Source organism: Fulvia fulva, chromosome 5 (genome assembly GCF_020509005.1).
Source record: "Fulvia fulva chromosome 5, complete sequence".
In the NCBI taxonomy this organism is placed as follows: domain Eukaryota; kingdom Fungi; phylum Ascomycota; class Dothideomycetes; order Mycosphaerellales; family Mycosphaerellaceae; genus Fulvia; species Fulvia fulva.
In genome coordinates, this window is record NC_063016.1 from 796715 (window position 1) to 819468 (window position 22754).

The window sequence follows — 22754 nt, forward strand, 5'->3', positions numbered from 1 at the left end:
ACAGTACACACCAGATGCGTGTAGTTGTAGAGTGATACCCTTTCTCAGTGGCTCATGTATCTTTTTCGATTCACCTTCTGTCCACGTGCCATGATGCAGGTGTCTGAGTGCTGTGAGTGTGCGGGACAAAGACCCACTTTTCCCGCGACGCGTCTCGTGCCACGCGACCGCAGACACGGCTAGGAGCCTCGACCTTGATGCATTCGTAGAAACGACTGCAGGCTGCAGCTCACTCGCACTTTCCTGCAACTCAACTTGCGCATACACCGCGCCACCTGGGCGCATGCAGGTGGTCGCCAACAGGTCGTCTTGAACACCGTGCACTGTACCACCGTCGCAATGCCGCGCGCACGCAGAAACAAGGAGCCCAGCCCGCGACCCGAGGAGTCGGAGGTCGAGGTGGAGGTGGACGAGAACGGAAATGACGATGGAGTCGACGACGAGATGGACGTCGACCAGTCTTCAGCTGCACACACTCTACAGTTCGACGAGGCGGTTACATGGCGTGCTGGTCGCCCGATACCGGTGGCGGATCTGCTGCGGCGACTCCAGACACTCTATGAAGAGCTCAAGGACGTCGACCAGGAAGATGCCGACCGAAAGACGATATCACCCAAAGCACAAGAGCTGGCTAGTCCTCTGCTGTTGGGCCACAAAGATGGCGGAGTCAAGGCATGGACACTGCTGTGCATCGTTGAGATGTTCAGATTGCTCGCACCCGATGCGCCATACAAGTCCAGCCAGCTCAAGGACATCTTCAACCTGGTCGTGTCGACCTTCGTTCCGGCACTCGCGAACCCTACCGATGCGTACAACGCGCAGCATCTCAAGATTGTCGAGTCTCTCAACAGTATCAAGAGCATCGTCCTGCTGGTTGACGTGCCGGGAGCTGACCAACTGATGCTCAACCTCTTCACCAACTGCTTCGATGTGCTGGCAGGCACTATGAAGGGCAGCAGTGGCGAGCAGCTCTCGAAGAACGTCGAGTTCAATCTGACAGGCATGCTGGTGACATTGATCGATGAGGCTACGGTCTTGCCTCCTGGCGTGCTCGAAGTCATGTTGGCGCAATTCCTGCGAGCGGATCCCAGTCTGCAAGCAAGCAAGAAAGGCGAGGCGCAGAAAGATGTCACGCTGCGCGAAGTGCCTGCGCCTTACAACATGGCCCGGTCAGTATGCAACAGCTGTCACGAGAAAATGGGTCGCTACATTGGCAGCTACTTCAATACTGTCATGATCGATGCAACAGAGGCCATATCGACCGCGAAGCCGACCAAGACTAAGACCAAAAAGCGAGCTCATGATGACAGCGACAACGAGTCTGATTCTGGTCTTATTAGTCGTCCGTCAGAGAAGGACATGGAAGAAGTTGCAAAAGCGCATCGTTTGTTGCGCGAGCTGTGGAGATCATGTCCGGACGTGGTGCGCAATGTCATCCCGCAGATTGAAGCCGAGCTAGGGGCGGAAAGCATATCGCTTCGCACTTTGGCGGTTCAGACGGTTGGCGACATGGTGTCTGGCATTGGAGCAGCTGGACCTCCGCCACCAGCACCTCTCGAGCCTGCAGCATATCCATCCCAGAGCTTGGCTGTTAGCAGCCCTGTGGTCCAGAATGTGTTGCTCAGACCTGCAGCTCCCCAGTCTTTCTCTTCAGTCTACTCTACGGCATACGAATTGTTCTTCAGCCGCGGTCGAGACAAGTCTGCGCAGGTTCGAAGCGCATGGGCTACAGAAGTCGGTAGGATCTTGGTCACCTCTGGCGGAGGTAAGGGTCTCGACAGGGATCAAGAAGCAGGCCTAGTCAAAGGCTTATCGGACATGCTGATGGACCAAGACGACAAAGTACGACTTGCTGCAGTTCAAGCCGTGGCAACCTTCGACTATCACACAATCATACAAAAGCTTGGAAGCGCTGGCGGAACCACAACCGAAGGGTCCGTGCTGGCGAACCTGACGGATCGCATCAAGGATCAGAAGCAGCCAGTCCGTAGCGCTGCGATTCAGCTTGCAGGCCGGATATGGGGCGTCGCTGCCGGAGCCATTGTCGAGGGCAACGAGCGAGCACGAGAGCTCGTCGGTACCATACCGTCCCGAATCCTCGATGCCTTCTACGTCAACGACCGCACACTCAATGCAGATGTACAGCTAGCATTGCACGAGTCACTGCTGCCGGTGGGGTTTCCCGGCTTCAAGCCAAAGGCTGCTGCGAGCAGCGACTCACAACGCGTGAATGACAGCCAAGGCGAAGACACACCTGATCCTGACAGGATTCGTGTCGAGCGAACACTGGCGTTGGTGCGTGATCTCGAGTCCAAAGCCCAGCAAGTCTTTTTTGCCTTGCAAGTACATCAAGCATCGAAAGCGACATACCTGGTGAAGATTCTAGACGAAGCCGAAACCATCAAGGGCGACTTTGACAAGAAAAGCAACAAGGATTCCACAAAGCAGATCGATGCCTGGATCACTGCTCTGTCGGCTTTCTTCCCAGATCCCTCAATTGCTCACCTCCATCTTGAATCATTCGCGAGACATTACGACCGCCGGAACTACACACTTGCAAAGTTCGCCACGTCGCAGGAAAGCGAGTACCGAAAGGTCACCAACGCCATGAAAGAGCTGAGTAAGAGACTTGAAGGCAATGTGAACACTGCGAAATGCCTCGAGACAGTGATACCATTCCTACGGTCCGCTGCAGTACTCGTCTACAACAGAAGTCACGTACCCGCCATCATCGAGATCTCGCGAACCGACGACAAAGGCCTTGCCTCCGCAGCGCAATCCGTGATCGCTCAGATCGCGGAGAAGGCACCACAAGTCTTCAAGGTCCACGTCAAAGACCTATGCGATACCTTGAAGAAGGGAGCACCCACACCTACGTCGCCGAATGATCCGGCAGCTGCAGATTCGCTGAAGGCTTGTGCTGGCTTCGCGAGGAAATTCCCCAAAGAGCTTGGTCAGGACAGAGAGTTCTACCAAGCAATGACCAAGTTCGCGTCTCAAGGAACACCGCCAAGGGCTGCAAAACATGCGGTCACGGTGGTGATCTCAGCTGCCGACAAAAAGGACATGTACATCAAGGAAATCGTCAAAACCTGTACGAAGAACTTCAAGGTGGGCAGCGATGGCTACTTGGCCAAGCTGGCGTCCCTTGGCCAACTACGTTTGCTTGCGGCGCACGAGACAGAAGATCAGCATGAAGCCATCGACGAGATTGCTACCGACGTCATTGGCGAGACAATTGCTGGAGACCAAGAAGATGCACCGCAGCTAGATGATGACGACAAACTTACCGCCAAACTGTTGTCCCTGAAGATCCTTGTGAACTCCCTGCGCGGTCAGATGAGTGAGTCGCAAGACGAGCCTTGGGATGACGAGGTTAAAGCCCATGCTGGTCGAGTGTTCCGGCTGCTGAACACCCTGGTCGAGAAAGAAGGAGAGCTTTCAAAAGACGGCAACTCGACGCCCAAGCACTATCGCATACAGCTGCGCTTGGCCGCTGCCAAACTCATTCTCAAGCTCTGCTGCCATAGGGCCTTGGAGAAGCTTTTTAAGTATCGAGACTACAACCGTCTGGCCAAGGTTGCCCAGGACGTGAAGTCGGAAGTCCGAGCAGGTTTCAACGATACCTTGAAGAAGTATCTAAGCCAAGGGAAGCTGGGGCGGAAGTATTACGGCCTTCTGTTCCTGTACGCACACGAACCTTCGAAATCTCTCAAGGAGCGCACCACAACTTTCCTCAAGTCTCGAGTTGCGACCCTAGCCAAGGCCGATGCACATGGGCTCGAAGGAGTGCTTTCCTACTTCTTCAGTCTCCTCGCACATCACCAGGACTTCTCAATCGCTATCGAAACAGATCAAGAAGAGCTTGCCGCGTATGTCCTGTTCTATCTCAAGATCGTTGCAAATGAGCAGAACCTGCCCCAGCTTTACAACGTTGCGCTCCGGCTCAAAAGCATCCAGGATGGCATCGACCCCGAGAAGAGCGAGAATCTCTACATCCTGGGAGAAATGTCCGAAGCCATGATGCGTTACTACGCCGAAAACAAAGGCTGGTCATTACAGATAACTCCAGCCAAGGTCAAAATGCCAAGCGGCATTTACGCTGCAATGCCAAATCATGCTGTGGCCCAGGAGATCTCAGACAAGACATTCCTGCCTGAGCAGTTGGTAGACAGCCTGGAAGACATCGTCAAAGAGTATTTGCACCCTCGTAAGAAACGCAAAACTGCTGATAGCTCGACCCAGAGAGTTTCGAAGAAAGCAAAGGTATCGAATGGCCACGCAGTGAAGCAGGAGAAAGTGCGCAAGACCCCGAAAGCACCAAAAGCGCCTAAGCCTGCAAAGGTATCCAAGATGCCGAAGAAGCGACCGCTTGATGACATCCCCGCATCAGAGCGGCGCAAGAGCGCTCGCGTATCCAACGCGAAGAGCTATGCCGATGGCGGCAGCAGCGACGATGATGATGAGCTTGAGCATTGGCAAGAAGAAAGCGGGGACGACGAAGCCAACAAGGAGAATCTCACGTCGACACCGCCTACGAGCGATCCGACACCAGCTGCTGCACCTGAGAAGGACGCAACGCCAAAAGCATCGAAGGTAACCCAAAAGAAGAAAGCTGCCCCGATAGCGAAGCAGCTGCCATCGAGGGGACGGTCAGCCCGGGCAGCAAAGAAGAAGGATGAGTTCGATATGCCGAGCGATAGCGAAGAGCTATCTGAGGCTCCCAGCGAGATGGAGGCTTGAGCTTCATGAGGGAACCCGGTGGTCAGCGCGATACCCATTGCTATCATAGAGAGCGTTGCGTACGACATATGCGGAACTGGATCAGGAGATTAGAATCTCAGCAGATCTTCCACTCGCAGAGCCTTCGAAGTATGTAGCATAGCTGAACAGGATCAGGAATCAATATGATGTGCATATGCCGTAGCGCAATACGCTCAACTATTCGCCGTATAATCCCGTCCTTGTTCCCAATTTGAGGTGCTATTGGGTCGTATTGCACCGCATGCCAGGATGTGTGGAGCCCTGGCTGCGTGGAGATATCTGTTCTCCCTATCACCACGTCTTCAATCCTGTTCCACTAGCCTGGCATTCGGTGATGAAAAGTCGAATCACTGCGACCTGAGGTCTTTCACATCCTGGTGGCCACTCAACTCACTAATGCCTATGCCTCCGCCAACGCCTTGCCGGAAGCGCAGCACAGGTAGCAAAAGACCGCAACTGTACCTGCATAATTACCATCCTCGTGGCCCCGTCTCTTTAGTCTTCTTGGGCGCCAGCTATCGCACCAGCATCCATACTCGAAGCATGATCGAGTAGACCATCTATGCCAGCGTTCTCCCTACGCTCCGAGACTACGAAGTTCATGTTCTGGTGGACGTAGAATCCAACGACCATCTCGTCGAATGGCTTCGCAAGGCTACACGGCTGCAGGTTGAAGCGTAGTAGAGTCTTTTATCCGTCAGTATCAGTATCTTCACACCAGCCCATGCGTGCTGACTTACCTCGATGATCGCCTTGTTCAATTCCATCGTGGCCACGCCATGTCCCAGGCACCCGAACCTTCCGTAGCCAAAGCACAACGACACCGTCTCGGTCATTCTGCCGATGCGGTCGCGCTCCTTCTCGCTCGAGTTGCGAGGCAACCATCGCTCGGGTCTATAGATTTCGACATCTGGGCCGAAGATGCTCTCGTGTCGCATCATGCCCCAGCTGTTCCAGCCTATCTGTGTCCCGCCCGGTGCGTACTTCTCCACGCCGTCTACCTCAATGTTTGCGCCACCATCTGGTACTCGTTTCGCGAGGAGACCGGTGACTGGGGGATACATTCTGAGACCCTCTTTGATGCAGGCTTGCAGATATGGGAGCTGTCGTGCTTCGGAGTCCTTGATGATGGGACGAGTAATGCGGCCGGCTTCGATGCCGGCCTTCGTTTCGTCTAGCACTCTCTCGAGGATCGGTGGACTTGTTGAGATAAAGTGTAGTGTCAAGCGTAGAGAGGAAGCAGTGCTGTCGGAGCCGGCAGTGATCTGTGTCAATGTCTCGCTCTCCAGTTCCCCTTGAGTGAGGCCTTTGCTGATGAATGAGCCTAGCATGTCGCGACGCACGACAGGCTTATTGCCGAAGCGCTCTCGAACACGCTCTGCGGCAAAGCCCATAACCCGTCCAAGTCCACGCTTGTCCGTGGACTTGGGCAATGCAGACTTCAGGATGGGCACTTTCAAAATATTAGTCAATTCAGTGTACACGCCAAAGACGATGATTGCAGGCAAGAATTGCGCAAGGTTTGCGAGATAGCCAAAGGGGTCCTCGTCTTGATCGAGAAAGCCAAATGGTTCGCCGAACGCGATCTTCGAGATCACGTCGAGTGTGAAGAACGAAGTTACTCTTCCAAGATCGAGGATGCGGAAAACGCCTTCTTCTGGTCTGTTGAGGTACTTTTCGCGGATGAGCTCGTGCATCTGTAAGAGCTTCTCGTCGACTTCTTGTTCCAAGTGATGATTCTCCTTGCCGGAATAGCCTGGCGCCATTCGCGCTCGAATGTCGGCATGTTTGCGTTCGTCGATGTAGGAAGTAATGTTGTCGCGCTCAGGGTGGAGCTTGAGTGCTGCGTACCATGGACCTCTGGTGAAAGTAGAGCGGACTGCATTCATACGACGCATGAGATCTGGGTCTGACGTGATGAGCATGCCGGGGCCGATACGGGCGGTGGATCCTGTGTAACATGTGAGCCATTGCTCTGGTGTCCGACGTGAAACATCGTCTTCGAAGCACCATGACAGCAGCACAAGGTGGGAAGCCGCCTCATGTGACGATATGGCGATGAGGGCTACACCCCGCCTTAATCAAAGCCTTTCGCCAAAGCAGTGAGAAGCAGACATGCGCAGTGTTGGTGCGACGTGATCGTCGAATCAGAGCTTCCGCGAATGTGGCGTCAGTCGCTCGCATGAGGGATTGCACTCACCATATGTTCTGTTGATGTCGGTGAACCTTTTGTTCATCTCACCGCTGCTTTGGGTCTTCAGCAGCCACAGCCGCGACCAGCCCGCCGACCAGTGGCCGCCGAAGTCCTTGAGTGCAAAGTACTGGCGGGCTTTTCGTACCACCCATACGGCGGTAAGAAGTGCAAATACCACAAGCGTTGCGGGCACCATCGTGGTGGATCCGGCGTTGAGTCTGAGCTGTTGCTTTGGGCGTCGTGCAGCACGGGGGACAGGAGCTGCTTACGGTAACCAGATCGCTGGGTCAATGGCGTAGCAATTGCTCTGATTGCTCCAGAGACTGCTGTTCCGTTGGTCGCAAACGCCGACTGTGTCTCAAGCGTTGCTTCTTGGGTTGGGCAAGCTTGCGTTGATGAAGGTCGCGCAAGGGTAGCGGCAGATCGGCTCGCACGTGGAGACCTGGTCGCCGGTTATGTAAGTGCAGTGGATGTGAATGTGAATGATGAATCGCGGTGTTTCGCTTCAGCAAATGAGGAAGGCGCTGATGACAGTCTTGAAATGAGAACAGCAGTCGCGGGTGCAGACTTAGCCCACTCACACCATGGACGATTCCGAGGTGTCTATCCATGCTGCACTGCTCCTGCTGAATCGTGGCCCGGCGCGCGGCTCGTGTGTAGACCGGCATAAAACGCATAAAGTAAACGCAGTGATAGCAGTGATAGCCTACGACCTTGCACCTTGACTGCATGACAGGCACATGTCAATTTGGCGGCGCAGCATAGCTTCCGACGGCTGCTATCGATCCATGCTCTCGAAAGCGTGCTGCGTAGAATGGCTGAGTGGCACGCTCGCCACAAGCTTCGCCGCACCCCAGCTTGGATTCTCGCGTTCCGACACATGGTGTTGCTGGCTTGTATCAATTGCCACACACGCTCAAAATACACGATATGTAGCTCAAATTGCTCAGAATAGCATCGCGAATACAGAATTTGAGAGCCTGTGGGCACTATCGTGGGCTCCATGGTGTGTTGTTGTATGTGGTGAGGTGGTGAGAAAGCAAGAAACGCGTGAATCTCGACACGGGCGCATGAAGCTTTGGTGGGGCTCTCACCAAAATCCCATGCCGAAGCGTCAACACCAACCTCTCGGCAACACAACGTGTTTTTACGCGATCTGAGTATGCAGGATGTGGAAACAGATAGCTGCAAACACATTGGGAAAAGAATCAAGTTGATATGAGCAACATTGGTGGTGTTGATGATAAAAAGTCACTGGGGTGCGGCGATTGCTGGGGTGCGGCGAAGCTTGTGGCGGCACGCTCACACAGACTCCACAAAGCCAGCAGGGGTTCTTCCTTGCAGCGTCGCGTGGTGGTCCGTACGAATTCGCTTGCTTGCAGCTCTCCCGCTTGGCCACCACAACCGTACTGTGCCACCTAGAAGCAAGCAATTCCTTTTGCTAGAAAGTGCAACGCTTGGAGGGCGGGGAGCGCTGCGCCGGTTTGTTGACCTCGCCATTCATGTCCGCTGCCCAACACCACGCCGCAACGATGCAGCGAACCGATCATCATCCCGCGGACAAGCACAGCAGGATTACTTGACCAGCAGCAGAAGTGCATCATGTACCTCTGCAGCTCACAGAACGACTTTCTCCTTGACATCTGTCTCTGGTTACAGCCGCGTTTGCGTACTTGGTTCGTCCTTGGGCCGCCACCTTTTACACTTGCAGCTTCTCAAACAAGTGGGTGCTCAGCCGGTGGAACGGCACCGATTTTGCCCACACCAGTCGCTCCAATTCCCCTCTCAGAGTTGCGTGCACGCTTTGTTTGACGATACAGCCACGTGCAAGCGAAGCACATTGCGAAGAGAACGAGACAGACAGCGAACGACGACTTTCGGCCTTGCCGTGGAACTAGCGCGCCATTTAGCCTCAACCCAAATTTGGCACAGTTCGCTTGCTGGGGATGGCTGATGAGAAGCCAGCGGAACCTCATGGCGACACCCTCCGTCAGGCGGTCCAGCAAGAATTGGCAGACAAGCTGCGCTCTCATCAAGATCACGTTGCCGCTATCACCGGGCAGCAGTATGGTGTTCGGCGTGCTAGTCATGCGTCTGCTGCCACCGCCTTGGGATCGATAGACAGCGGGTTTGCTTCGGAATCACCTGGCGGTCGTCGTGATGCTATTTCTTCGCCAGCGCAGGACAACTTGTCGCCATACACGGCAGCTCCAATGGCAACTGCTGCGGCGCCTCCGCTGGCCATAAATCCTGACAATAACATGGCAGAGGAGCAGGATCTGGAACCTGATGTGCGTACTCCTCTCTCTCCAGCATCTCGCTATGCTGGGCGGCTCCTTAGATTGATCTGGTTCTGATACTTGCATGCCTGTAGGAGATTGATAGCGACTCTGCTTTGGGAAGCGATACGTGGGTCTCTCCGGATTGCTCCTGACCCAAGCTCGTGCACTAACTTGTGGTGCAGAACAAGCATTACGACCAGCTTATCGGAAAGCATATACAACTATCGCAAGGAACATGGCCGAACATATCATGGTAGGACACAAGCTTTAGCGGATCTTGGCACGGGCTTCTGGCTGACTGTTTTCATCAGCTTACAAAGATGGCAAATACATCTTCCCCAACGACGAAAGGGAGAACGATCGACTCGATCTGCAACATCATCTGTTGCGGATAACCTACGCCAACCGACTTTTCTTCTCGCCTCTGGGCAAGCCGAAGCGATGTCTCGATGTCGGCACAGGGACTGGAATCTGGGCGATTGACTTTGCTGATGAGTTCCCTGAATGTGAAGTCCTCGGCATTGATTTGAGTCCTGGCCAGCCTACGTTGGTGCCTCCGAACGTCAAGTTTGTGGTGGACGATGCAGAGGATTTGTGGCTGTACGATGAGAAATTCGACTTTGTCCATGTTCGTTTGATGTCGGGCTGTTTTTCGGATTGGCCCAACTTTATACGACAAGCCTATGAGTGAGACCTCGCACGAAAACAGCTGGATCGAGGCTGACTATCGTGTAGGAATATCGAACCAGGAACCGGATGGCTTGAACTGCAAGATTATGGTACGTCAATGAAGGGTACTAGGCATCCGGTAGTGGCTTAGACCACAGTGGGCGTGCGAGACATGCGCTGCACGACGTGGTTTCTCCACCATTTACGCTCCAGTCTGAGGCACTGTCACATGCTTCCCGAAGATGGCTAACACACCCTTCTGTTTGTAGGCCTTCCCGTAAGATCGTTCGACAACACCCACCAAGGCACCGATCTTCTTCGATGGGGCCAATTGCTATGTGAAGCCTCCATGAAGATGGGCCGGCCACTAGGCTCCGACGCAAGTGAGATGTTCGAGCAATGGATGGCGGAGGCCGGTTTCGTGGACATACAGACCAAAATGTTTATGTGGCCTTCAAATAGCTGGCCAAAAGATCCAGTCATGAAAGAGCTGGGCAGGTGGAATCAGGTCAATATCATTGAAGGTTTAGAAGGCTTTTGTCTTGCACTCCTGACAAGAGCACTGGGGTGGACGAAGGAGGAGGTCGAGATCTTTGTGGCGAAGATCACGGCGGATCTGAGGAACAAGAAGATACATGCCTACTTTCAAATGCCGGTGGTGTTTGGAAGAAAGCCTTTTCCGGGAGAGGTGACACTCCAGTAATGCTCAGAAGACTTCGGTATCATCTGGCTCATGGACATAGCAATAAGAACCATGAAGATTGGATGCGGACCAGTCCGTAGTCTATGTTCCACACCGAGAGCTCCTAACCAAAAAGATGGCCGCCAAGTAGAGACCATGATTAGAACCTGTGCGAAACGCTCCGAGCACCGTTGGCCTAAGTTGTAGAGAGAGGCGCGTCGTGCAACACTTCCGCTTCCACGTCTACGGCGGTCGCTGCGCTGCAATACGTTCGTCGCCGCTAAGAAGAAATAAGTCTGCAGTTGTGCAAGCGGCCACCTTTTCTGTCAAGAGCCCTCGTGCGGTCTGATCGAATGGCTTTGATGTGTAGCAATTGTTGCGCGGCGCATTCGCACCCAGCGCACCGGTCCGCGCATTCCTCCGAGTGACCAGCAGCTTCAAGCAACATTCCTCATGTTGCAGCGCAGGAAGCGCTCGGTGGTAGCGACGAGTTTCTGAAAAGCTCAAGATGCGTCGCACAGGCACGTGTCGCTGGTGGAACAAGTCCACGTGGTTAGTGGCGCCATGACAATGGGTTGGTGGCTTCTCCAGTTCTGTGGTCGGTCCAGTAGAGCTGCTGCTGCTCAGCAATAGTAAGCAGTCACAACGCAGCAAGAAGATTGCAGACTCTTCCTTCTTGCTTATCGCGTAACTTCCGGACGGTGCAACATGGTAGTCATGCTGCGAGGTTCAGTACCGTGGGTTGCCGATGTATCATGTTGTATCTCCGCATTGTAGCTTTGTAGCGTCCGTAGCGTGATGCGATAAGCTGCTTGCAGCAGCTGAAAGCGACCGGCATGCCGATATGCTCATCATGGTGACAGATGGCGATATCATCAAGGTCTCTGGGAAGCCGCGACTGAGCCGGTGAACGCAGCGACTAGTGTGCAGTGAATGAAGGCAAGAGCGACCATGTGTTGTGGCGAAACAGTGGCTGCGTGAAGCAAGAACGAGCCAGAACCCTGTCGAAAGTGACGCGCTGCTCCGCTTGTGGCACGTGCGTAGGCAGCCTCCGCGCTTGCTGCTCTTAAGACTCCAACCTCCAAAAACAACTTGAACTTCTTCCTCTACACTACATTCTTGCACACACACCACCTGCAACCACCGTCCACGACCACCACATCACATCACATCTCAACATCAGTAATCACACTCAAAACAAACCACACACCACACCGCAGCCATGCAGATCTTCGTCAAGACTCGTGAGTATCACCCCGCTTACCGCCACCTGTTGGCAGGCGGTCGCATTCCAACACCACACATACTGACATGACTCATAGTGACTGGCAAGACCATCACCCTCGAGGTTGAGTCCTCCGACACCATCGACAATGTGAAGAGCAAGATCCAGGACAAGGAAGGCATCCCACCCGACCAGCAGCGCTTGATCTTCGCAGGCAAGCAGCTTGAGGATGGCCGCACCCTTTCCGACTACAACATCCAGAAGGAGAGCACCCTTCACCTCGTCCTCCGTCTTCGTGGTGGTATGCAGATCTTCGTCAAGACCCTCACCGGCAAGACCATCACCCTTGAGGTCGAGTCGAGCGACACCATCGACAACGTCAAGTCCAAGATCCAGGACAAGGAGGGCATCCCACCTGACCAGCAGCGCCTGATCTTCGCTGGCAAGCAGCTTGAAGATGGCCGCACTCTCTCCGACTACAACATCCAGAAAGAATCGACTCTCCACTTGGTGCTCCGTCTCCGTGGTGGTATGCAAATCTTCGTCAAGACACTCACCGGCAAGACAATCACACTCGAAGTGGAATCATCAGACACGATCGACAACGTCAAGTCGAAGATCCAAGACAAGGAGGGTATCCCACCGGACCAGCAGCGTCTCATCTTCGCCGGTAAGCAGCTCGAGGACGGTCGGACACTTTCGGATTACAACATCCAGAAGGAGTCCACTCTGCACTTGGTGTTGCGCCTACGTGGTGGCCAGTAGATGGGATGGGATATGAGGAGTTTGGAACGAAATGTGATTTACCACTTGATACGACTTTACGAGCATTGAGGCAAACCGTCGGCGAGCGGGAGCCTATGGGAAAACATGCGACTTAGCATAACATGACTTGAATTCAGCGACTCCTCTGGAGTTTTGTGAGCTGCTACCTATCTACGTGTGTTTGATATTGCCTCTCTCATGTCAGTAACGTCGTGACACCTGACGGTCGGTGATGATCGTCATGGAACTGGATGAATGCCGACATGTGCCGAGATCGGCGCGCCTCCAAACCGCAGCGTGCCACGCCACGCCTCTTGCCGCGAAGTGCACTTTTGCACAAAGCCACCACGATTGCGACAGTTACCATGCAGCCTTGAAGACGTCTCGTATTGCAAAACTGTTGCCTATAGGAGCAACATCGACTTTCTGCCAGAATCGCAGCTACCCGTGCTTTCCTCTCGGCAGTGACCGCAGGGAGCTCTTGTCCGCAGAGCGTGTGACTGGATGCAATTCCTTCAAAGCGCGAGCATCAATAGACATACGCACCGCGATGCATGACATGACTTGTAGGTGCTTGAGCTGTTACTGATGTCTTCATTCTTCTTCCACTTGAAGCTTGAGCTCTACTCGACGCCCGCAGAGAACAAACGCCGCAAGCTGCAACATCATCACCACCACCGACGGAGCGACATCTTTACACCTCCATCTGGCGCAGACATCTTCAAGACCGACTTTCCTGCCCACCGCAAGGGCCAGTGGACGAGCTACAGCTTCTCCAAGCGATACCGCGAAAGCATTGCAGAGCCTACAACACCACTCGGACACATATCAGGTTCAGACCGATCACGTTCACCCCATCAACCATTGTCACCACCGAGTGGAAATCACGAGTCACATGGTGACGCTCTACTGCTGCCAGAGCGTAGTCTGAGACTCAGGAAAGAGGCGCCTCCATCACCGAGATTGCATTCAACAGCGCGGCATTCGAACCAGGCGGCAGCAAGAGACTGGCGATACGACGCCGTAGAAATCGAGAGCATCGACATGGAGATCAGCAAAGCTAAGAGCACTGCGAATGGCGGCTTACATACCAAGGCCGTGTACATACCATCGGAACCGAAGACCACCGATGTAGGTTTTGGTGTGGTGCACCTGTATCGAGATGCAGAGGAATCTTCAGCCTTGGATGAGACTGCGGTGCCCCGAAAAAGCCTGGACAGGATCGCCAAGACAGTAGATGACGGGTCCGATACATTCAGCCGGGATGATTGCACCACACTCTGCATACTTGCGGTGCCGTCGTGGATGATGCCCTCTGATTTGCTGGGCTTTGTGGGCGATCAAGCGAGAGAAGATGTGTCGCACTTTCGTCTGATCAGGACCGGAAGGGCCAACAAGTATATGGTTCTGCTGAAGTTCAGGTCAGCGAAGAAGGCTCGCGACTGGCAGAAGCTGTGGAATGGGAGGCTCTTCAGCGCTGCAGAGCCGGAGAACTGTCACGTCGTCTTCATCAAAAGCGTCGAATTCTTGAGTCCAGGCCCAGACGTTGTCGCAGGAAGCAAGTTCCCGCATAACACCAACGATCCATTCACTGCCGTTGCGAGCACAAACGGGTCTGGCAAGGGCATGCTAAGTAAGCCTCTCGCGCCTCCACCACCAAATCTGCTGGAACTGCCCACCTGCCCAGTCTGCTTGGAGCGCATGGACGAGACGACTGGTCTACTGACGATCTTGTGTCAACACGTCTTTCACTGTGCTTGTCTCGAAAAATGGCGAGGGTCAGGTTGCCCGGTATGCCGATACACGCACTCCCCTTCGTATACGTTCCCGTATCCGCGACCCACGGATGATGTCGATGGCGAGCGCGAAGATGCGGACCCTCTGTGCTCAACCTGCGCAGGCACTGACAATCTCTGGGTCTGTCTCATATGCGGCAACATAGGCTGCGGCCGCTACGATGAAGCACATGCTTACGCTCACTATGAAGCCACCAGCCACTGCTACGCCATGGACATCAACACACAGCATGTTTGGGACTACGCGGGTGATGGCTACGTGCATCGGTTGATCCAGAGCAAGCCAGCTCCAGAGTCAAGTGGTAGAAGCATGATCGATCTGCCGACTCGGCAACGACACGAGAATGAAGCATTTCGCGCGGAAGGTGGCGATAGTGTGCCAAGAGAGAAGATGGAGAGCATGGCGTCAGAGTACACCTACCTCTTGACGTCCCAGCTCGAAGGCCAACGCCGTTACTTTGAGGAGCAAGTAGAACGTGCCGTCGACAAAGCGTCCCGGGCATCAGCGCGTGCAGAAGAAGCTGCCGCATCTGCAAGCAAAGCCTTCGCTCAGCTCGAGGAAGCACGCTCGGACCGCCAAACTATGAGCGAGACACTGGCACGAGTAGAGAAAGCCCTCGAAAAGTCCGAGAAGACTCGAGGGAAATTCGAGCAAATGGCGCGAGACATGTCGTCTCAGCTGCGAGAGGAGAAGACGATGAATGAAGGGCTGTTGCAGAGGATCAAAGCGGCGGACCAGCAGGCGGAAGAGGCGAAACATGCTGCGGCTAAAGCTGTCGAGGAGAAGAAGGAGTTGGAGGAGATGAATCACGATTTGTCCATGTTCATCTCGAGCTCGCAGAAGGTACAGGAGTTGCAAGCTGCGGGGGAGGAAGTGGTGGATGGGAGTGTGAGTGTGCCGGACCCACCGCCCGCGAAGAAGGGGAAGGGGAAGGGGAGGAAGAAGTGATTGGCGACGTCGTATTGGTACTGTGACTGCAAGTCGCGTGGTGTGTCACTTCTTCGAGGCGTCCGTTATTGATAGCGAGGATACCCAGCATTGCAATGGAAAGTGAGGAGACCCGAGATATACAGTCAGTGGCGAGCATGTCGTGACTCTCATCGTGCTGGAATCTACGTAGTGCACGCCGGCACCGGCTTCGTGGTCACCGGGAGGCGGCTTTGGAGGATCCTGCTGATGCTTGAGGTGTCATATCTCGCTATTGCTTGGACCTGGGCTTCTGTGCATATATACACGCGGCTTGCTCCCTCGTAGACCGTATACACGGGCTGTGGACAAAGATCATTACCGCCGAGCGCGTCGTTTACCTTCGTCCTAAAACATCATTGTGTGAACCGTCCGGCGTGCCCGTCTTCTTCGTGGTCCAACGATTACACTTTCTACCCAATTCAACGTACACAGTCTCTCGATCTCACACCTCTGCATGTGCCAGAAACAAAAACGCCAGTAGCCTCTTCGTGAAACTCTATTAGCTGGTTGCCAACACTTGGGCCAGCCATTTCTTCGCCCTGCCGCTCTACCCAACTCTTGATGTATGGATGCTCTTAAGTGACGGTGTAACCACCGTCGACACGGAGATCGGCTCCGGTGACGTATCCAGCGGCGTCACTGAGGAGGAAGGTGACTGCTCCCATGAGGTCCTCTGGTCGGCCCATCTTACCCTGGGGGATCAAGCTGGTCCACTTCTGGGCGAGCTCTGGGTTGTCGTCGAGGATTTTCTTGGTTCTGTACATGTGTCAGTTCTGCAGCAGGCCACGTGTCATGGCGATCGGAACTTACAGTGCAGTGAGCATGTATCCTGGCGAGATGCAGTTCACGCGGATACCTGCATGGGCCCACTCGACCGCAAACGAGCTGGCCAAGTGTCTGACTGCAGCCTTTGCAGCGTTGTACGGAGCTTGTGGCTGTGGCACGTTGACAATGGCACCACTCATGCTACCGATCATGACGACACTTCCAGGCGCCTTTCGTGCCATCAGGTGCTTGGCGACAGTGCAAGCCCAGATGTAAGTGCCGTCAACGTTGACACCCCAGAGCTTCTGCAGGCGGTCGTGTGGGTATTCGATGGCGTCGAAGTTCTCGGTGAAGCCCGCTGAGGTGACCAGGTGGTCGACCTTGCCGTGCGATGCGAGAATCTCCTCCATGGCAGCGTCGACGGATTGTGGAGAGGAGACATCGCAGTAGTGGGCGGTGACCTCTGGAACGTTGGTCGCTCCTGGGTTCTCCTTCTTGAAGGTTTCCATCAAAAGCTGTGCTTGCTTCTCACCTTCCTCCTCTGCAAAATGTGTTAGCTCGAGCCAAGATACATGTATCATCATCGTTCGAAGCACATGCACTTACTGTTGAGATCAACAATCGCCACACGGCAGCCGCTAAGCAGGAGTGCCTGGCTCATGACGAGACCGAGACCTCGAGCACCACCCGTCACGACACCGACTCTGTCCTCCAAGGTGAAGCTCGCCAGCGTTCGCTTGAAGTGGAAGCCACCGCGGCCTTGCACTGGCTTGGAGCTGGGCAGATCGCCCTCCTCTGGGTACTCTACCACGATGGTCTTGTCTGTTCGTGAGAACTCACCCTCGTGCTTGAAGGCACCGGGCTTGCCTGCTGTACTGTATTCGTCATGCTTGTCCTTCTCTTCCTCGCGGACGTTGGGGGTCACGCGAATGCCACGAGTGGCTGTGCGGGAGAGGAAGGCAGATGTGGGTGGTCGGGCGGCGGTTGTGGAGGCTCTCGAGACTTGCCTCAGCAGGTTGTGCTTGAACATGATGCTGGCGGTGGGAGTGATGGTAATGGTGTTTCTTGGAGATGTCAGTCGTTGGAGCTGTTGTTTCAAGCTCGATGCTTTTCGCCGAGAGCTTCTGCTCAATGCTAGTGTTACCCGAGGAGTGAATGTCAGGTGGATAGTGTACAGTACACAAGTTGACGTGGGTGGTGTGAGGGTGAGTATCCTCAAAACAGGCAGCACGTACTCTGGCAGAAATTGTCGAGTCCGAGTGTCGTAAGATGTACAGGGTCTTTCGGGGATGATGTCAAAACGTGGGAGCAAAGACGGAGGATCTTTCAGATGCGTTGATGATTGGAACAAATGTCACGACAGCACATTCAACACTTCGCTTCTCAGCATTTTCTCAGCACGTGCAGCGATGCAGGTCCAGAAGCTACGTCAAGGCTCGCAAGGCCACAGCCCACATCTGCTCCGCCAACCTTGGAACTCCCCGACACAGCTGGCCTTGGCCTTGCTATTCTCGGCCTAGTTCTCTCCGCATCTCGCGAACCTGCAGGCCTGTTTCATTGGTGGAAGAGGCGATTCGTGACGCGTGGCGATCTTCTTGAGACTTGAGGATAGATTGAAATCTCAACCGCTTTACAGATCAGCGTCTCGACCACTTCAACAGGCAGTCAGCTCGGGTCCAGAAGGGCTCGTGCAGCTCCAAAAGAAACAACCATGCGCTCAGCTCCTCGCAACCCTGGCGGTACTTCAAGCGGTGCATAGACGCCTCAACGGACTTGATCAACTGTCGAGATGCATCAAACGCTTGATGGCAGGAGTCCTTCGTGCCGTTGATGTTTAGACGACAAGAACCAGGACCTAACACGACAGGCACAAACTTCACGCCGAGCACTACACCTCCTCCGGCCATGGAAGATCCTGCTTCAGCTACCCGAGCCTCTGCCCTTCGAATGCCGCTACTGTAACAACCCGATCGCTGAACGATACGGTCCTCACTGCCTGTAGTGGCTCTCGGTCAGCACAGGTCGACCATTACGAAGGGCACTGCCTCGCGAGTCTTCGCAAATCGGAGAATAAATGTTGTCTGCGTCGGTGACGACGGATACGAAGCGATTACGGCGCAAGGGTTCAAAGACAGATGGAGCCGAAGGGTCAAAGGACGAGGAATCGCTACACTGCCACCTATTACAGCATCGTACATGATCGCAGCCAGCAACAAGACCGGCGGCTGCATCGTTGCTTTGATCCCTACCACGCGACGCACCTAAGCTTTCAAGCTGCCGCGTATCCGCACGGCAAATGTCTTGAGGTCATCACCAAGAAGGTGGCGCTGCGAGTGCTATACAGAAAGTGTTTCTCGTTGCAACCATTCTGTTCATGTGTGTCGTAACACCAGCCAAGTAAGTTCCCTTCGCTACAAGACAAACATCTTTCATCGTCTATATTTCGTTCGTACTCAATTATTTGCCACCGAGAATTCAGCTCGCTATTAATGGTGCACAATGGCTCGCAAAGATAGACGTCCAAGAGCAGCGGGATGGACAGTACAAAAGCGCGACCATCCCGGGTCGACAGCCGAGGACATCAAAGACGAACCGGACTGGAGCACTACCAAGCACGTTACGAATGGCACGAAAGCTGGCACAATCGGAGGCGAGTACGACATAAAGCATTCAGCGGATGTGCAGTCTGCGAATGGTGATCTGCAACGGACGAAGGAAGCTTCAAAACAGGGTGCCTTGATCAACTTTCAGCAAGTTCTGAAAAACGACAAGGACTTTGGCTCGTCGCAATCAGAGGAGCACTGGGTTGGGTGGCGGTACATGCTGGATTACACAGAGGCCGGCATTAAAGACCAGGACTGGCCGATCAACGCCAGCAAACGAGAAGATGAATGGAGAAAGGATGGCGAGGAGAAAGAACAGAACGAGGAGGGCTCAAAGGATAATGCAGATGGTGAACAGGACGAGCAAAGAGCAAATGAGGAGGAAACCGAATACGATCGACTTACTCCTCAGAAACGAGCCTGCCTACGAGCGATCAAGGAGGAGAGCAAGTACATTCCCTACCTTGCGAACAACAACGGCAAGGGGCGTTCGAACGTACCAAATCATTCGTACACTTCGATCGACGAAGCGGACCAGCTGACACCCGATAGTTGGATACCAAGGTCACCAGAGCTGATTCGCCTCGTTGGCAAACATCCCCTCAACGCAGAAGCTCCACTATCGCGCATCTTCGACTCCGGCTTCACAACACCCAACGAACTATTCTATGTCCGAAGCCACGCAGCGGTGCCGCGACTGGTCTGGGAGACACACCTACTCGAGATCGTGACCTATGGTGGCAAGACTACCAAGCTTTCCATGAACGACATCAAGAAGAACTTTGACGCCCTCAATCTACCAATTTTCATGGCCTGCGACAACGGGCGTCGCCGCGAAATGAAGATGATGAAACAAACCAAGGGCTTCAATTGGGGTCCTGGCGCCGTAGGCTGTGCCTATTGGAAAGGACCACTTCTCCGCGACGTTCTTCTCGCTGCAGGCGTTCCCGAGCGCATGCCTGACCAGGATGAACAGCGATATTTTGTGCACTTCCGTGGAGCGGATGAGCCGAATGAGCATTATGAGACGAGTATCCCGTTTGAGTACATCATGGATGAGTACAATGATGTGTTGCTGGCGTATGAGATGAATGATGTCCCTTTGCCGCCGGACCACGGCTACCCGATTCGGTTGATGGTACCCGGGTATGTAGGTGGGCGGAATGTAAAGTGGTTGGAGAAGATCTGGATAGATAGCAAGGATAATAGTTGTTATATGCACATCTGGGACGATAGGGTGGTGGGTTATGCCTTTGGAGCTCGATGAATAATGTATGCTCACAGCACGGCAGGTTCCTAGCTTCATCGTAGACATGGATTCGGAGCTGGCGAGCCATTTCTTCCACCTGCCGGACACCACTGCCTACGAACAGATGCTCAACTCCGTCATCACTATCCCGCAGCAAGGCGAGACGATCGATCTCAAGAACATCACAAAGGCCAAAGAATACCGCATCCAAGGCTACGCATACAACAGCCACGGCGACGAAGTCCAAAGAGTCGAAGTCTCCCTAGACGACGGCAAGACCTGGATGTACTGTATCCGCACCTTTCCCGAAGCTCCCATTCGACACGGGAACAAGTTCTGGACCTGGTGCTTCTGGCACATCGACGTTACGGTCGCGGATCTGGTCAGGTCTCCCGGAATCACCGTCCGATGCTTCGACGTGAAGAAGATGACACAACCAGAGAAGCCCATCTGGAACATTCTCGGCTCGATGAATAACGCTCAGTACATCGTCCGTCCCGAGATGGTCACTGATGGAGATACGCCGCACATCATATTCCGCCACCCGGTCGAGTCTGGTAATGGCGAGGGTGGATGGATGAAGAATAGTGCAGAGAATGAGATTGCACAAGCTGGACAAAAGACTGATGTGCCGTCGAAGCAGTTTACGAAGGAGGAGATCGAGAAGCATAGTACAGAGCAAGACTGCTGGATCGTGGTGAACAACTGCGTCTACGATGCAACGAGTGTGCTGCCATGGCATCCAGGAGGTGCGGCGGCCGTCATGCCAGACAAGCCCAAGAATCCTCATCCTCATCCCAAGCCCCCTCCGACCAAGCCCTCCAAAAGCACCGCTGGGTCGCCGCAAAGCTCGTCAACAAGAAATGCGTCTCCCATGACACATCACAATACACCTTCCAACTCCCCGCGGGCACGCAATACCTCGGCATAGGCACCTGCCAACACATCCAATTCGGCTTCCACATGCGCGACAGAATGTTGATGCGGCCATACACACCCACCAAGCCCGTCGTGGACCGCGATGGGAACGTCCAGCCCAGCGATAAAGACCTCCGCGACGGGACAGGAACGTTCCAGCTCACGGTCAAGACGTACTTTCCCGATGAGGGGCAGCCTGGAGGTGCGTTTTCGAATATTCTGGATGCGCTGCCTGTTGGTGGGGAGGTGGAGATGAAGGGGCCTGATGGGGATGCTGTGTATCAGGGGAATGGGAAGTTTAAGATCCGGGGTGAGGAGAAGACGTTTAAGAGGATCTCTCTCGTTCTCGGAGGAACGGGGTTGACGCCTGGGTACTCTCTTATCGCGCGGATCTGTCTAACGCCGGAGGATGAGACAGAGCTGAGGGTGACTGATGCGAATAAGAGTGAGGCTGACATCTTACTGCGGGAGGAGCTGGAGCAGTATGAGGAGAACAGCGATGGTCAGCTCAAGGTGACGCATGTTTTGAGTGAGCCGAGTGAGGAGTGGGAGGGGCTAAGAGGGTACGTGACGGGGGAGATCATGAAGAAGCATCTCTTTGGGCCAGATGAGGGAAATGTCACGCTGCTTTGTGGGCCGCCTGCGATGATTGAGAAAGCTGCTCTGCCGGCTCTGGAGGAGTGGGGATTTGCGCAGGACGACAATATGTTCGGACTGTAGAGTGTCGATGACAGGGGCGCAAGGACTGTTGCCGTTGAGGTCATTGCAACGACTCATCTATGTGACTCGCTTTAGATGGTATCAAAGTCGATGAAGGTGTAGCAACGCGGGGGCAGGAGACTGCCGAGAAGAGGACCGGGAGGGGCGACATCGATGGTAACAAGCATGAGCGCAGGACGGGGATGTGTAGCAATCGTTATAGCCAGCAGGGTCCTTGCGAGGTTCCAGGAGACCGGAGAAATTGTCTTACATGGCCATGGGTAGCAACGTGTGTCCCTGGTAGGCAGGATAGCAATGGCCACCAACATGGCCGTGGAGGTGCATCTTCATGGAGTCAAGAGTCAAGCATGGACATTGGGTTTCCTGGAATCAACTCAGTAATATTGTCCCGGTGCATGAACACCTACCGCGGGTGATGGTGAATATTCTGCGAGCTGTCCTGACGTGCTGACTGGTGAAGAGCACAGTGAGCAAGTATTATGGATTCTAGACTTTGACCCTGTGGATGAGCTTGCAAATGAGCATTCAATGACGCTGTATCTCGTGAAAGCTTGCGTGAGCAGGTGGATCAAGAGTGAGCAGCTGAAGAGACGCAAAAGTATGTGCTCCGTAAAACACTGTGTTGGAGGTGAGATGGTAGTCATCCATGTGGTCCGGCTGGCCAGCAATAAGATCTAAGGCTGCGTCTGACGTTTGCTTGCACAGCCTCAGGAGGGTGTTGTGAAGAGCGGCTCGTGTGAAGTCGAGAGGCGCATGGTGAAACAGCCTCCTCCACCAGATGATGTGTTGTGGCTCGTCGTGAGCGTGCGGAGGCCCAGACGTGCAAGCAGCAACGCGTGCTTGTTGACGATGTTTTTGTCATCGATCCGATGTGCACTGGTGTCGGGAAAAACAGCGTGGAGGAAAATACTCGGGGTTTTGTTTCAGGTCACGTTCTGGACTCAGTGGACCACGGCCCTTGTACCGAAGCTATGCGAGGAACATGGTTGACTGTGAGCACTATTTTGCAACCACTCGTTGCTATCGCTGCAGTGCAGCCTCCAGCAATCTCGATGGGGAGTGCTGATGGCCTGCGGTGTGAGCTCGTGCAATGGGAGCACCGCAATACGTGGTCGATGGTGTGCAGCACGTGTGTCATAGTGTGCCAATGGG

The 22754-nt window shown here is 54.3% G+C and overlaps 8 protein-coding genes across 8 annotated transcripts; 6 read left to right on the top strand and 2 right to left on the bottom strand.

The window, feature by feature from the left end:
• Nucleotides 1-339: 339 nt before the first annotated feature.
• On the top strand, nt 340-4743 carry CLAFUR5_05572 (Sister chromatid cohesion protein pds5; the record flags this gene model as incomplete). Its single annotated transcript, XM_047904720.1, has 1 exon — nt 340-4743. The coding sequence occupies one exon, from the start codon at nt 340-342 to the stop codon at nt 4741-4743; it is 4404 nt and encodes a 1467-aa protein (XP_047762260.1).
• Nucleotides 4744-5259: 516 nt separating this feature from the next.
• CLAFUR5_05573 (Cytochrome P450 monooxygenase aba1) lies at nt 5260-7154 on the bottom strand (the record flags this gene model as incomplete). Its single annotated transcript, XM_047904721.1, has 3 exons — nt 5260-5451; nt 5505-6715; nt 6965-7154. The coding sequence occupies 3 exons, from the start codon at nt 7152-7154 to the stop codon at nt 5260-5262; spliced, it is 1593 nt and encodes a 530-aa protein (XP_047762259.1).
• Nucleotides 7155-8904: 1750 nt separating this feature from the next.
• CLAFUR5_05574 (Methyltransferase pytC) lies at nt 8905-9931 on the top strand (the record flags this gene model as incomplete). The annotated part of the gene is made up of 4 exons (XM_047904722.1): nt 8905-9249; nt 9333-9367; nt 9423-9493; nt 9552-9931. 4 exons carry the CDS (start codon nt 8905-8907, stop codon nt 9929-9931), a joined length of 831 nt encoding a protein of 276 aa, XP_047762254.1.
• Nucleotides 9932-10258: 327 nt separating this feature from the next.
• CLAFUR5_05575 (putative methyltransferase tdiE) lies at nt 10259-10612 on the top strand (the record flags this gene model as incomplete). Its single annotated transcript, XM_047904723.1, has 1 exon — nt 10259-10612. One exon carries the CDS (start codon nt 10259-10261, stop codon nt 10610-10612), a length of 354 nt encoding a protein of 117 aa, XP_047762253.1.
• A 1201-nt stretch (nt 10613-11813) lies between these two features.
• Nucleotides 11814-12581, top strand: CLAFUR5_05576 (Polyubiquitin; the record flags this gene model as incomplete). The annotated part of the gene is made up of 2 exons (XM_047904724.1): nt 11814-11835; nt 11914-12581. 2 exons carry the CDS (start codon nt 11814-11816, stop codon nt 12579-12581), a joined length of 690 nt encoding a protein of 229 aa, XP_047762256.1.
• Nucleotides 12582-13169: 588 nt separating this feature from the next.
• CLAFUR5_05577 (RING finger protein ETP1) lies at nt 13170-15326 on the top strand (the record flags this gene model as incomplete). The annotated part of the gene is made up of 1 exon (XM_047904725.1): nt 13170-15326. One exon carries the CDS (start codon nt 13170-13172, stop codon nt 15324-15326), a length of 2157 nt encoding a protein of 718 aa, XP_047762255.1.
• Nucleotides 15327-15922: 596 nt separating this feature from the next.
• Nucleotides 15923-17460, bottom strand: CLAFUR5_05578 (D-arabinitol 2-dehydrogenase [ribulose-forming]; the record flags this gene model as incomplete). The annotated part of the gene is made up of 3 exons (XM_047904726.1): nt 15923-16103; nt 16158-16653; nt 16719-17460. Coding segments are annotated over 3 exons (1419 nt in total), but the record flags the coding sequence as incomplete, so codon positions are not given.
• A 1151-nt stretch (nt 17461-18611) lies between these two features.
• Nucleotides 18612-21602, top strand: CLAFUR5_05579 (Nitrate reductase [NADH]; the record flags this gene model as incomplete). The annotated part of the gene is made up of 3 exons (XM_047904727.1): nt 18612-19955; nt 20008-20713; nt 20767-21602. 3 exons carry the CDS (start codon nt 18612-18614, stop codon nt 21600-21602), a joined length of 2886 nt encoding a protein of 961 aa, XP_047762261.1.
• Nucleotides 21603-22754: the final 1152 nt, after the last annotated feature.